Source organism: Jaculus jaculus, chromosome 11 (genome assembly GCF_020740685.1).
Source record: "Jaculus jaculus isolate mJacJac1 chromosome 11, mJacJac1.mat.Y.cur, whole genome shotgun sequence".
Classification (NCBI taxonomy): Eukaryota; Metazoa; Chordata; class Mammalia; order Rodentia; family Dipodidae; genus Jaculus; species Jaculus jaculus.
In genome coordinates, this window is record NC_059112.1 from 39,003,762 (window position 1) to 39,018,423 (window position 14,662).

The 14,662-nt window shown below is 46.7% G+C and overlaps 1 protein-coding gene across 1 annotated transcript in view; it reads left to right on the top strand.

Annotated features, from left to right (window-relative positions):
* The window catches only part of Sel1l3 (SEL1L family member 3), a 136,963-nt gene that overhangs the window by 53,664 nt on the left and 68,637 nt on the right, over positions 1 to 14,662 (top strand). Inside the window, exon 9 of the mRNA XM_045130273.1 lies at positions 1,806 to 1,946. Within this exon, the coding sequence (XP_044986208.1) occupies positions 1,806 to 1,946 (141 nt within the window). The remainder of the gene's footprint in view (positions 1 to 1,805; positions 1,947 to 14,662) is intronic.

The window sequence follows — 14,662 nt, forward strand, 5'->3', positions numbered from 1 at the left end:
ACGGGGTTGGTGTCTCCTTAAGGGGACTAAAATAGAACATGTACCATGTGTGACTTGGCTCAGATACCAGTGCAGCAAGTGTACCTTGAGCTCTCCACAGATGGATGAGAATCAAAGTATGCATTCCACCTGGATTCAAAAAAAACACCTCATGACAGCAGCCAAGAACCACCATGTGTCATAGCTTCCACCATACTGAATCTTGTTTGAGAATATGGATAAGAGTGTTTGGAGCCTTGCATGGCATTATTCCTACCTAGAAAGCCCAAGAAGGTAAAAATGAATTGGAAAATAAATTAATCATTAGAAGTGTTTCTTAATTAGTGTACTTTTGGTCTTGGGTCATTAATATCTAAACAATACCAGGCATGGTGGTGCACACCTTTAATCCCAATACTCGAGAGGCAGAGGTAGGAGAATTGCCAAGAGTTCGAAGCCCGAGACTACAGAGTGAGTTCCAGGTTAGCCTGGGCTAGAGCGAGACCCTACCTCGAACAACCAAAAAAAAAAAAAAACACATGACTTTGTTGTTTGGGGCCTCATTTGATTTATTTATTTATTTTTAATTTTATTTGTTTGAGAGAGAGGCAGAAAGACAGAAAGAGAGAGCGAGAATGGGCATGCCAGGGCTCCCGGCCACTGCAAATGAACTCCAGACACATATGCCACCTTGTGCATCTGGCTTTTGTGGGCCCTGGGAAATAGAACCTGAGTCCTTTGGCTTTGCAGATAAGTGCCTTAACTTCAAAGTCATCTCTCCAGCCCCCATTTTATTTTTAATTCCTTGAAATTGACCGCAGGAAGGTATCAGTACATTCTAACAGAAAAAAAAAATCTCAGACAAGCTTTCACGATGCTCAGGAGCACCGTGTGCATGAACCTTCTTTTCCTCACTGAAAGTGTGAACAGAACTTGGTCCTGTCTTGTCCCCCAGTGTCTTAGCTTGGGTTTAGTACTTACACATTTTCTCTGTGTGCTGTCGACTTTCTCGGTGGCATTAAAGTTAGTCATGTATGTTCCTTCTGGAAGAGATATTGCTGTGGGGCGTTTGCTATCAGCAAGCATGCATTTCAATCCCAACTGCAGGTCTTTCCTGTCTCCAGAGTGGGCTTTCCCAATCCAGGCTCTATGTGTGCGTGCGTGCGTGCGTGCGTGTGTGTGTGTGTGTGTGTGTGTGTGTGTGTGTGCTATGTATGGGTGGTGATGGGGGGTAGATGTGTGCCAATCATAGGCCACATTGAGAGAGTAAGGGATAGCTGTTGCTCCATTCAGAAACAGCCTATCCTGGTCCCCAATAGCTGTACTTACAGCTGAATCATCTAAAAATCTACGATGCTGTCAGAAGAGGGGCCAAACATAACCCAAAGAGAAAAGACACCGACTCGGGTAATGCACAGAGCTGCAGGAGGGAGGCCCTGAGCCTGTCGGCCGGGCCACCGTCATCAGGGAGATTTTCTTTCCTCACTGCCTCTCTTCCCCCGGCCCTCCTGGGCTTTGCTCTGCACCACACATGCCAGCGCGATGGCCTAGATATCGGCCTCCTGGGGCCGAGTCAGAGGCCAGCTGCTCATGCCGTGGAGTTGCTCAGCAGCCCTCTGCACTCTGGCCATGTTTCCCTTGGGCTCCGCTCTGAACGCTGACCTCAAGGCAGAGATGTCACGGCCAATTTCAAGGACCCGAAGTAAATCCAAGAACATTAAGCCTGACCTCTGATTCCTAGCTCCTCTCAGGAAGGGCGCTTTCAAGTGGGATACAGGTGTTGTCGCTCCCGGAGAGATTGATGGCCTGCGCTTCTGCCTGCGTAGGTAACTCCCACAACTCCTACCTGGACCTCAAGCGCAAGTATGAGGCACCTGCTGTGTGCAGAGCCTTCCCCCGGGAGAAGGAGCTGAGAGACAAGTACCCGAGCCTGTTCCAGGCGCTGCTGCACATGGATCTGCTGACGGGTAAGTGAGCCCCGGCCTGGGCTTCGGGTACAGGCTAGAAAGAACCCTTCCTTTTCTGTTGTACTCGCCCTCTTGGAAGATTTATGCCTCAATGTTATTTTTAACCATAGTGTTCTAGCTTAATTTCAAATTTAAATTCTGCCCTTGTATGTCCACAATGCTCAATATATCTGCACACATTTCCAAAAACTTAAATTTAGGAGTCACTCAAGCAATTCTTTGTTGAAAGCCAAGGCCACAATGAACAGCCAGCTGACCTCCAAATGGAGTTGGTTTGTAGAATACCTTTTTGGGGTGTGTATTTGAAAAGAATTTAATTATTGGTATATATATATATGGAGGGAGGGAGGGAGAGAGAGAGAGAGAGAGAGAGAGAGAGAACAACTTGTAGAAAAATGCCAAATTGAGCTTTTCTTGAAAAATGTCCAGACATGACTACCCTGGGCCTTTGTCCATCCAGGCAATCAGCATGGTGGTGAAGTAAGTGGTGGCCCAACCCTGCGCTATCCACTCACACAGCCTCTCTTCCCTGTTTCTCACCTCCTGCTGGCTGTCTCCATGGTCCTGACTTGCTGGGCTTTCACATATTTGAACTTGAGACTCCTAATTCGAAGTTCATTTGCGCATTATCCTGGGAATTTGAATGACTTGTGAAGGCTGCCCACTGCAATTTTGGTCTGCTTAATTGAGTCCCCACTGTAGGGCTACAGGGGATCTTGAATCCTTGGAGGGAGGGAGGCAGGGAGGGAAGGAGGAGGAGAACTGCATTGTCTTGATGGTAAAAGGACCCACTGTGTACCTGAATACAGAGTTCATTCACAGTGGCCAGAGATCCTGACACACCAATTTCCTCTCTCTTCTTGCAAATAAATGAACTATTTAAAAAAAAAAAAAAAAAACCACTCAGTGGATGAGGGTTTGGTTTAGTGGCAGAGCTCTTGGCTACCATGCACAAGACTCTGTGTTCCACCCCTAGTACTACAAAAGAACAAAAAAGAGAAAAGAAAAGAAAAAGAAAGGAAGGGCTATAGAGATGGCTTAGGGGTGAAGGCACTTGCCTTGCCTGTGATGCCAGGTTCAATTCCCAGTACCCGTGTAAAACCAGATGCACAAAGCCATGCATGCATCTACAGTTCAATCGCAGGGGCTAGAGGTCCGGGCACACAGATATTTCCCTCTCTCTCTCCCCCGCCTTGCAAATAAATAGATAAGCTATTTTTTTTAAATAAAAATAAAACACTCAGTGGATGAGGGTTTGGTTTAGAGGTAGAGCACCTGGCTACCATGCACAAGACCCTATGTTCCATCCCTAGTACTACAAAAAAAGAAAGAAAGAAGCTGGAGAGATGGCTTAGTGGTTAAGGCACTTGCCTTCAAAGCCAAAGGACCCAGGTTCAATTCCCCAGGGCCCACATAAGCCAGATGCAAAAAGTGGTGCATGTGTCTAGAATTAGAATTCATTCACAGCAACTGGAAGCCTTGGTGTGCCCATTCCCTCCTGGTTTCACTCTCCCTCTGCCTCTCTCTCTCTCTCTCTCTCAAATAAATCTAAAAATAAATTTTAAAAAAAGGAAGGAAGGGACTGGAGAGATTGCTTAGTGGTTAAGGCACTTGCCTGCAAAGCCAAAGGACCGAGGTTCAATTTCCCCAGTGTCCATATAAGCCTGATGCACAAGGTAGTACATGTGTCTGGAGTTTGTTTGCAATAGCTGAAGGCCCTGGTGTGCCCATTCTTTTGCTCTCTCTGCCTCTCTGTGTCTCTCTCAAATAAATAAAAAAGAAAGGGGAAAAATTACCCAGAACAGTCTCAGCAGCCTGATGGAAACAGCATCTCTCGACCTCTGCCCTGTACGCATGGCCGGGTATGCGTTCTAAGATGTCCTGCTCTATTTCTGACAATACCAGTAATGTCCCACCTCTCTCCTACAAATGTTCCTGGAGATACTGTCAAACCCAAGTGTCCCTAAAGGAGGCCAAGTCACCCCGACTGCTGTGAAAGCAGAGCAGCGATGACCTCGGTTTTTCTGTTTCCTTGGGAGGTGATAGAACCATTTCACCCCAACACAGACCCTCAGGAAGGGAAGCAGATGTGCATGGTGAATGCTGAGAAGGTTATGCAAATGTGATCCAACCACATCTACAGCAAAATTGTTTTTGTGATTTCTGATCATAGTTAAATATAGTTTTGCTGGTTGGGAGAAGGAGTGAATCATTTTCACAATATATTCTTTTTAAAGAAAATACTCTCAATAAGATCATTTTCATGTTATTTTTATAGCTCAAAATTTTGTTTATAAGAATTTAGGGCCATTTTATTCTCCATGGAGGCCAGAAAATGGAATCTAATTAAAAACTCAAATCATGAGCTCTGCAGTCTTAGGATGCCCTGGACCACTGCTACAGAACAGCTAGATTCCAGCAAGTTCGACCGACCCAGCGGGGGTTGCTACAGACCTCCTGGGTGGTGAAAGTGGGAACCCAAACCCAGATGTGCCATGTGCCAGGCTTGCTGGGCAAGTGCTTCTGCGGGGTCACATGAGAATGCCAAGGAACACACATACCCACACCTGCTGCGTCTCCTCTGCCACCACGGTCTTGACCTCCACGGGGAACACAGCCTCTGCTTGTGTCCTCTGTACTTCCCTGGGGACTCGGGAGCCGAAGGATGGGGGGCGCTGGAAGAGTAAATACACCTTTACCTGGGTTGCCTGCTACAGGGCCTTCTGCAGACGTAAGACCCGCACACCCTCAAGATCATCTCTTCCTGGCATGGTGCCCTTGTTCAGGGCTAATAGCATCTTACAGCTAACCCAAGGGAGAGATTGGTGTCCTGCATTATACCCAGCTTCCTAACAAGGTTGAGAGAAATGCAGACAGCTTGGCTTTGCAAAAATGAGGAGCAGGGAATCCGTTTATATCTATAATGTATCTCAACTATGATCCTTTATCAAAGGAACAGCTGTAAGACTGCTGTGGCTGTCTGTTCCCTTTCTCTTAAAAACCCTTCCTTGCAAGGTCAGCCTCCCTTTGCAGTCTAGCTAGCCCTCCAGCTCATGTGTACAAACGGTGTCTGCCCCCCCCCCAACCTTTTTTTTTCCTGTTGCCTTCCTGTCTTGTCCCGCTGATGAATGGACTTGATTGGAACGCCCCGCACTGCAGTTTGGATGTGGTCCGTCCCTCCGCGCGCAGGTCTTAAAAGCTAGGTCACTAGAGCAACAAAGTGAGAGATGAGCCCAGCTTTAAGGGTGAGGGGCTCCTAGCGGGAGGCTCTTAGGTTACTAGGAGGTAGGTGTTGCCCTCAAAAAGGTTTAAGGTTGTTCTCCTGGGACACCTGAGCTCTTCAGAGTCAGAATTATTATGAGCAAATCCAGGCTTTGCCCGGCTCCCCAGCTTTCTGTTCGGGAATGCACTATCTCTCTCTCTCTCTCTCTCTCTCTCTCTCTCTCTCTCTCTCTCTCACACACACACACACACACACACACACACACACTGGCTCCCACCATGACACCATCCCCAGGGCTCAGTCCATGCCATTGCCATCCCCTTGAGCTTCCAGAACTGTGCCCTAAGCCAAACTGTGCCCCTCCCCTCCATACTTCGGCATAGTAATGCAAACCAGATGAATGCATGTGTCATACTGCATTTTCAGGTCTGCAATAACCTGGACTTGAGTGTCAGCAGTTCGATGCTTGGAATTCTTGCTGCAGGCATAGAGTAGGTGCAAGAGGTCTCTGGCCACACCACCCTGAACGAGCCCAGTCTCATTTCGGAAGTTAAGCAGGGTCGGGCCTGGTTAGCACTTGGATGGGAGCATTGATGCGAAAGATAAGCCAATCAGTTAAGTGTGCTCTTAACTCCTTCATTGCCTTCCGTGCTTTTCTTCAGTAGACAAGTTTTGAGTAAGTGCCCCATGAGCCGGTGTAGAGCAAAGGCACTGGGGATGAAACGCAGGCCTTTGTGCCACTGAACTCAACAAGGCTTTTTGTTTTGTTTTACTTTTTTGTGTGTCTTTTTTTTTTTAAGGCGGCGTCTCACTGTAGCCCAGGCTGACCTGGAACTCACCCTATAGCCAATGCTGGCCTTGAACTCATGACAATCCTTCTACCTTAGCATGGGATTATAGGCATGAGCCACTATACCCTGCTAAGCTGTTTTTTTTTTTTTTCTTCCCCTTTTTTAAGGTAGGGTCTTACTCTAGCTCAAGGCTAACCTGGAGTTCACTACGTAGTCTCAGGGTGGCCTCGAACTCACAGCGATACTCCTACCTCTGCCTCCTGAGTGCTGGGATGAAAGGCGTGCGCTACCATGCCCGGCTTTAAGGCTGTGTTTTGAACAAGAATTATTTAGAGCCCAGTGTGGTGGCGCACGCCTTTCATCCCAGCATTCACACCTTACCTCAAAAAAACAACAAAAAATCCCAGCACTCGGGAGGCAGAGGTAGGAGGATCGCTATGAGTTCAAGGCCACCCTGAGAGTACAGAGTTAATTCCAGGTCAGCCTGGACCAAAGTGAGACCCTACCTCGAAAAACCAAAAAAAAAAAAAAAAAAAAAAAAAAACCAACAAAAAAAAGAGTTATTTAGGCTAAAAGGAAAGGAAAACAATGGCTCCCTTCATTTCTCCAGAAGAAAAAGAAATTGGTTTGTGAAGTTATTTTCGATTTTTTTGTTTTGTTTTGTTTTGTTTTCTGAGGTAGGGTATCAGTCCAGCTCAGGCTGATCTGGAATTGATTATGTATTCTCAGGATGGCCTTGAACTCACGGCATCCCCTCTGCCTCTGCTTCTGCCTCCCCGTGCTAAGATTAAAGGTGTGCACCACCATGCCTGGCCATTTCTGATTTTTTTTACATTTTTTGGGTTTTTTTGAGGTAGGGTCTCACTCTAGCCCAGGCTGACCTGGAATTCACTATGTAGTCTCAGGGTGGCCTCAAACTCATGGCAATGCTCCTACCTCTGCCTCCCAAGTGCTGGGATCAAAGGCATACACCACCACACCCAGCCTGATGTTTTATTATTATTAATATTATTAAGAACATACTTAGTATGAACACATCATGTGTTGCTACCATCCTTTCCCTCCTCCCTGCCCCCATTCCACAGGGCCCTCCTCAGTAGGGTCGCTGGTATTCCCTATGGGGTTGTGGGTTATGCATTTCTGATTTTTATGAGGAGCCATCTTTTTCCTTGGCCATGTCTCCTCATATGCACGGCCAACATCACTTCCAGGCCACAACATGGGTACCCTTGAGACTGGAGAGTGAGTCCCCCACACAGTTTTAGGTGGGTCTGCTGTCTTTGAATAGGTCAACAGCGCCCTCCCGAGGAGAGGTGGGCACATGGCAGGGCCAGAGACTGGAAGCTTCACATTCAGGGACAAGGGGGAAGTGTAGCTGGAGCGGCCTGCGTCCCCACCTAGCAGTCCCGCTGTGGCCGCTAACTTGCAGGGCTCCCAGAACCACCCTACCTCTGGACTACAAAGAGAATCACCAGGAGCGTGTACTGCACTCTGTGGCCTGTATGCCTTGTTTAGTTTTTAGTTGTGCCAAAATATACAGTTTCTCACCTGAGCGTGGTTGGAAGATACTGTCATTTATCTGATTGCTATGAGACAGAGCTCCCACACTCATATGGTGAAACCTGAAAATCACCATTCTACTTTATTTTTTTTGTTTTATTTTTATTTATTTATTTATTTGAGAGCAACAGACAGAGAAAGAGGCAGATAGAGAGAGAGAGAATGGGCACGCCAGGGCCTCCAGCCTCTGCAAACGAACTTCAGACACATGCGCCCTCTTGTGCATCTGGCTAACATGGGACCTGGAGAACCGAGCCTTGAACTGGGATCCTTAGGCTTCACAGGCAAGCGCCTAACCTCTAAGCTATCTCTCCAGCCCTACTTTATTTTTTTTAAATATTCTACCTATTTGTTTTATTATTTATTATTTCCAAGGAGAGAGAGAGACAGAGTGAGGGAGGGAGGGAAAGAGAAAGAGAATGAGCATCCAAGGGCTTCTAGCCACCATAAACAAACTCCGGATGCATGCGCCACTTTGTGCATGTGGGGTATTGAGGAATCAAACCATTTTCTGTCCCATGCATTTCACTATTTACTAACCTTGTGGAAACAGGATCGTTTGGCTTTTGTCTCTTTGTGACTGGCTTCTTTCAGTTCGCAGTGTCCTCATATAGCTCCAAATGTCAAAATCTCCTTCCTGTGTTTTAAAAAGCTGAACAATTTTCTATTGTGCAAACGGGCCACATGGTATTTACTCATGCATCCACTGATGGACACTTGGGCTCCTTCCACCTCTCGCCCATTGTGCCAATGCTGTGCTGAACCGAGGAGTGCACACCTCCCTCTTCAACGATGTTTGCTCTCAATTGTCTGGGATGTGTATCAAGAAGCAGAATTGCTGTGTCACATGTTTAATTTCTTGAGGAATCTCTATAGCATTTCCTGAGCACCTGAATCATTTCCTTTTCCCCCACCAGTGTAGTTCCAATTTCCACATCCATCACCAATGCTCATTTTTCACTTATTTTGATAGTAGCCACCATTATAGGTGTTATATGATTAATTTTTATGCAGTGTTTTATACTGTGGAAAGGCTGATTTCATGGGAATTAAAGATAGAATGCTTGGGGCTGGAGAGTTGGCTTAGCAGTTAATGCACTTGCCTGCAAAGCCAAAAGGCCCAGGTTCAATTCCCTAGGATCCACATAAGCCAGATGCACAAGGTGGCACATGAATCTGGAATTTGTTTGCAGTGGCTGGAGGCTCTGGCAAACCCATTCTCTCTTCTTTATCTGCCTCTCTCTCTCTCTCAAATGAATAAATAAAAATAAATTAAGAATAGATTGTTTGTATAACATGACACAATGTCTATGAAAGAGCTTCATGGACAGAAAATTCCCATGCAGGCACGAGGGATGGCTCCCCTGCGTGTCTGCTTCATTTCTTCCAGTGCAGGTTTATATCCAGGGTTAGAGCCGACTAAGACATGCTTTCAGAGCTCCGCAGTACCTGAAAGGATGCTGGGCTTGTGCTCGTTGCTTAGTGACAGATCTTCCCTCCATGCGGCCCTGCCCAGCACATTCGTGCCAGTACTTCTTCAAAGAATGTACCCTACCCCTTTGCTTGCCCTCCTGGCAGGCAGCCTTCATGTCCAACTCCATCTACCTCCTCACATCATCTTTCCCATTTCCCCAGGCCCCCAGGCCATGCCCCCATACCTCTTTGTAGGGCTTCCCTTCATGGGGTGCTGTGTACCCTCACACCATAATGGTGGACTTGCCTGTCTGCGTTCGCACTCCAGCTCAGAGAACTCAAACACAAGAACAGTTTGTCAGCTATCTTTGGTTTACATGCCAGGGTCAGAAGAAAACCTTGGAATGTCTGTCCTCACCTAACACATTTTTATTTTTCTTTATTTGTTTGAGAGAGAGAAATAGGCAGGGAGAGAGAGAGAATGAGTGCACCAGGGCCTCCAGCTACTGCTAATGAACTCCAGATGCGTTGTTTTCTTTTTATTTATTTGCCAGAGAGAATATGCACTCCAGGGCTTCTAGCCATTGCAAACAAACTCCAGATGCATGTGCCAACTCATGCATCTGGCTTACGTGGGTACTGGGGAATTGAACCTGGGTCCTTATGCTTTGCAGGCAGATGCCTTAACCACTAGGCAATCTGTCCAGCCCAGCCTTACACTTTTTTTGAGACAGGGTCTCATTTGTGTTTTGCTGCTGCATATCCTGTCTAGCTGGCCCACAGGCTTCTGGGATCCTCCTGGCTCTGCCTCCCGTCTTGTCCATAGGCATATGTGTACTCCTGGGTCTGACTTTACTTGGGTTCTGGGGATCTGAACCCCAGTGATCAAGCTCGTGCAGCCAGCACTAAGCCATCTCCCAGCCCACTGATTGTTTTCGAGTCATGGTCCCACTGTGTGGCCCAGGTGGCCTCCAACATACTATGTAGCCCAGCCTGGCCCCATACTCATGGCAAGCCTCTTGCCTCAGCCTCCTAAATTCTGGGGATTCCAGGTATGCATGACCACTCCCAGCTTTCTAGCTATCTTTGAAGACCCCCACCTTCATTAAATGCTGAGTAGCTGAGCACCCTCTAAATGCATGCAGATCTCACTCTTCCTGCTGTCCTCCAAATATCTCTGTGGAAGCAATGGATCACTACAGGAATGAGGAAGGTGACTTTCTGAAGAGTCAAGTTCAAGGTCTTCACTGGCCAGGCCATGGCTGTAGTACAGACAAAAGTGTACGAGAGTTGTCTTCCTTCTTTCAGCTTTTTTCTTCTTATTTCTCTCTCTCTTTGAGTCCATATCCTCTTGGGAACTGGTCTTAACTACACACACACACACACACACACACACACACACATATATATATATATATATATATATATATATATATATATATATATATATATATTTTTTTAAGAGAGAGAATGAACACACCAGGGCCTCTAGCCACTGCAAATGAACTCTGGACACATGTTCTACCTTGTGCATGTGGCTTACATGGGTACTGGGGAATCGAACCTGGGTCCTTTAACTTTGCAGGCAAGTGCTTTAACCACTAAGCCATCTGTCCAGCCTTTTTTGTTTTTTTGTTTTTCGAGGTACGGTCTCACTCTAGCCCAGGCTGACCTGGAATTCACTATGCAGTCTCAGGGTGGCCTTGAACTCATGGTGATCCACCTACCTCTGCCTCCTGAGAGCTGAGATTAAAGGTGTGTGCCATTATGCCAGGCTAGCCCTTTAAAATAAATTATTTAATTATTAGAGAAGAGGAGAAGAGAAGGGAGCTAGTCTTGTTCTGAGCTCTGTAGACATAATTCTGGTCCCCAGGTTTAGCAGGACCCTGTCCACTGTTAACGGTTAACACTGTTAAAGCAAAGCAGGTCTCCAAGCTCCTGTGCATATTCATTTGCCCATGCAATTTCAGAAATGCAGCCTTCACTCTTCTCGCTTCCCTATTATCTCCAATTGAGTGGCTGAGAGTACAGGCATCCAGATGTAGAACAGCCCCAAGGTGTATTACGAACTCAGTTTGGGACCCATGTATTGAGAACACTAAGGCACTGTGCTAGGCCCTGGGGCAACCACTGCGAAGTGGGACCAGCTCACACGCAGCAGCTCTCTGCCAAGTGCCAGGGGGTAGTGACGGGGAGGTGTGTAGAATGCTGACAGCTGATATGCTAACGTGCTCTAAAACGCAGCTGTCTCGCCTGTGTCTCCACTTCCATGTATAACAGGACTTGCTCCTCACCTTCCAGAGAGCACAAGCCTTTGAATTAAAGATGGCAGTGCTCCTGGGTGCCCAGCTGTAGTGCATATGGATGTGTCCTGAGACTCTCTCTGCCCTGGGCACTCTGGGCTAGGCTCTGCATCCTGATCACCTTGCGTGGCCTGGGAGTTCTGCCTCTGCTCCGTGCCTAAGTGCACCACCAGGCTCTAAGGGTGCTATCTAACATGAGCTGTGACCAGGACTTCAGGGGGCCATTGGTATCAGTCAGCCTCAAGAGTGTTTCCCGAAAAGCCTGAGGTCCTTTAGGAAAATGGTGACTGCCAAGGCACTGAAGGAGCTCTGTTAGCGTTTAGGCTTTTTTTCTCAAGCTGGAACAATGGAGTTTAGTATGCATGGTTTTCATTATTTAAAGGCTATTCTGGCCATTTCTTTTTTTTTGCTTTCCTGTTACACCTTCCTTGTTAAAACGGAATGGTTTGAAATCAAACGCTCTTTGAAAGAGGCCGGCCCTGGCACTCAGGGCAGCGAGGTACCAGTGGGCTAGATGGAGAGTGAGGCTGCAGGAATTGCAATGGAGGCCTGGTTCCAGGCCAGAGGACTGGGGACAGCTAGGGCCAGTGATGAAGGACACAAAAGCTCATGTCTAGATAGATGGGGTCCTTGGGATGGAGCAGGTAAAGTGAAAACAGGGCAGGTAAGCTGGCCAGCATTCCCTCGGGGATATCTGCCTCAGGCCAGAACTATTCTCTCTCTTCTCTCCCTTCTTTCTGCTGGGGTTCCACTGAGCCCACATTACCAGTGCCTGTGGCTGGAGGAAGTCTAGGATCTGCCAATAAATGGTTGTCTGGGAGGAGGCCAGGTCCAAGGCTGGGCTGCTCTCCCAGGGCGACACCATCTGCGGGGTTCCTGCAGCGCCTCTCGCCCCAGGCTTTGGAGCACAGTGTGGGGAAGAGGTGTCCCCACATGATTTGGGGAGGGGGGCTGGTGTGTACTAACAAAGCTACTTTGGTTTTGTTTTTGCCAGCAATTGCAGTGTTTATTTGGAGAATCTAAAACACAGAGTGTAGACACAGTAGAAATGCAGTTATGTTAGCCAGGATAGTCTTTTTTCTTAAGAGCCATTTTTGCTTGTTGAAGAAACATCCACTTGATTATTATTTTTAAGCATATATTCTTTTTCAAAAAAATTACAGAGGATTAAAAGTAAACAAAGAATGGTCTGTGGTTTTCACATCCAGAAAATAATAATCCTCAAAGGAGAGAGAGATAGAAAGAGGAGAACAAGGAAAAGAAGGAGGAAACAGAAGAGAGAGAGGACAGGAAGAAGGCAGGAAGTGTCATGGGGTGCTAAGGATTCAGGAAAGTCCTTGAACCCCAAACCCTAGGTTCGTTTCTAATTTTAATCAAAGAATTGAATTAAAAATACTGGGAAGGATAATTATTAATTAACTGATTCTGTTTATTGAGGGAAGTACAGAGCCAAGGAAAGGCACCCACATGGCTAGAGATCCTACGTGGAGGGTCTGGGAAAAAAAACTGCAAAAAGAAAAGAGGAAAAAGAAACTTCAAGGAGCTCCTGTCATGTGGGGAGCTGGATGGGACAAAGGAGCCCATGTGGAGAGTAAGGGCAAGGGGGAACTCCCAGCTGGGCCTGGGCCCATCCCAAGCCCATCCAAGGGAAAAGCTCACCCACAACTGAAAGTTTCCAAGTGGTCAGAGAGCCTGCCCTTCCCTTGCAAAGGTATTTCTGACCTTATAGTGGAGGGCTATCTTCCAGCTTAAGTGAACCAGAGGGACAGCTGGTTGGTTAGGGCTTGAGGCTGTTTCAGGAAGAGATAAGCCCTGGAACCAAGTTCCAGGGGCTGAACTTGATCAACCACAATGTTTAAATGTTTTTTTTTTTTTAATTTTTATTTATTTATTTGAGAGCGTCAGACACAGAGAGAAAGACAGATAGAGGGAGAGAGAGAGAATGGGCGCGCCAGGGCTTCCAGCCTCTGCAAACGAACTCCAGACGCGTGCGCCCCCTTGTGCATCTGGCTAACGTGGGACCTGGGGAACCGAGCCTCGAACCGGGGTCCTTAGGCTTCACAGGCAAGCGCTTAACCGCTAAGCCATCTTCCCAGCCCAACCACAATGTTTAAATCCTACAAAAGACCTCCCTCCCAGGAGCGGTCCTGCAGGTTTGTGAAAACAGGTCTAGGAGAACTAGGCAAGAGATAAGAAGTCAGCTCATCCTTGAGTTCTATCAAGTGCAGACTTTCCTACCTTTTTCACCTTCAGGGATCCAGTCACCCTAACTGTACCCCCCTCTAGGAAGGAAGGAGGGAAGGAAGGAAGGAAGGAAGGAAGGAAGGAAGGAAGGAAGGAAGGAAGGAAGGAAGGAAGGAAGGAAGGACCAGAAGGAAGGAGTGATGGTCCAGGTTTCTTTTAGAAAAGCATAGTGGAGACGCAGCTTTGTGTAGATGCCTGCATGTGTGAAGCCCAGCACTATTGGGGAAAAAAAAAACTAGAAAAAGGAAAAGGAAAGAATGCAGACTTTTTTTTTATTGTTTCTAATTCCTAAACAATAGAGTATAACACCTTTTAACTTAGCATTATATTGGGTGGGAACAAGGGTGAAAGGAAAGAAAGGAAAACTCAGGAAATTTACAGTGCCAACGGCACGAATACTTTACTTTTGGGAGCCCTGGGGAGACTGACTGCTCCTGGAGCTTCGGGAGCCCATGGGAACCACAGAACAGAATGCAAATAAGGAAGGTGTGGGCTTTTTTTTTTTTTTTTTTTTTAAGCCAGCAAACTTGATGAAGAGTGCTCCCTTTAATGGTTAAGTGACATTTTCTCCTTTTACTCTTTTTTTCCCCCCTCTTTCAAACTTCTACTTTGGATGCATTCCACCTTTCAGAAGCTTGAAACTAAAAATGACTTTCTTATTGATGTTCTCGTCCCTCTCACAAGGAATGAGGGTGCCTTTCTCCTTCTGAATTCTCAATCAGACGCTGGCTCTGAGTGAGCTATCTTCTCACATTCTGCCACTTACTTGCCTCTGAACAATGAGCAGACATGGCGATTGTAAGCATGAGCCAGGAGCTCAGTCAGCAAGGCAGGCCACGATGGGGGAATTCAGGGTCAATTTGTTGTGGCTGAGGCTGGCCCTTAGCTCCTGGAAGGGAAAAATGAAAATGAGGAAATGGCTCTGTCTTCTATTTTGTTTGTTTATTTCTTCATCCGTACCATTAATCTCCATAAACAAAGCATGTTTTTAGTTACAGATCTGCTAGGAAAAAAATGCATATGCTAAACCAGATGGGTGAGATTAACAGTTTCATTAAACTGACTTTAATATCACCAGTTAAACACTGTCACCAGAGATACCACAGCTTGGATTTTAGGCAACAGTTGGAATCCAAACTTTAACAGATGTATGAAATGAACAATTTTACCTTAGAATTATTG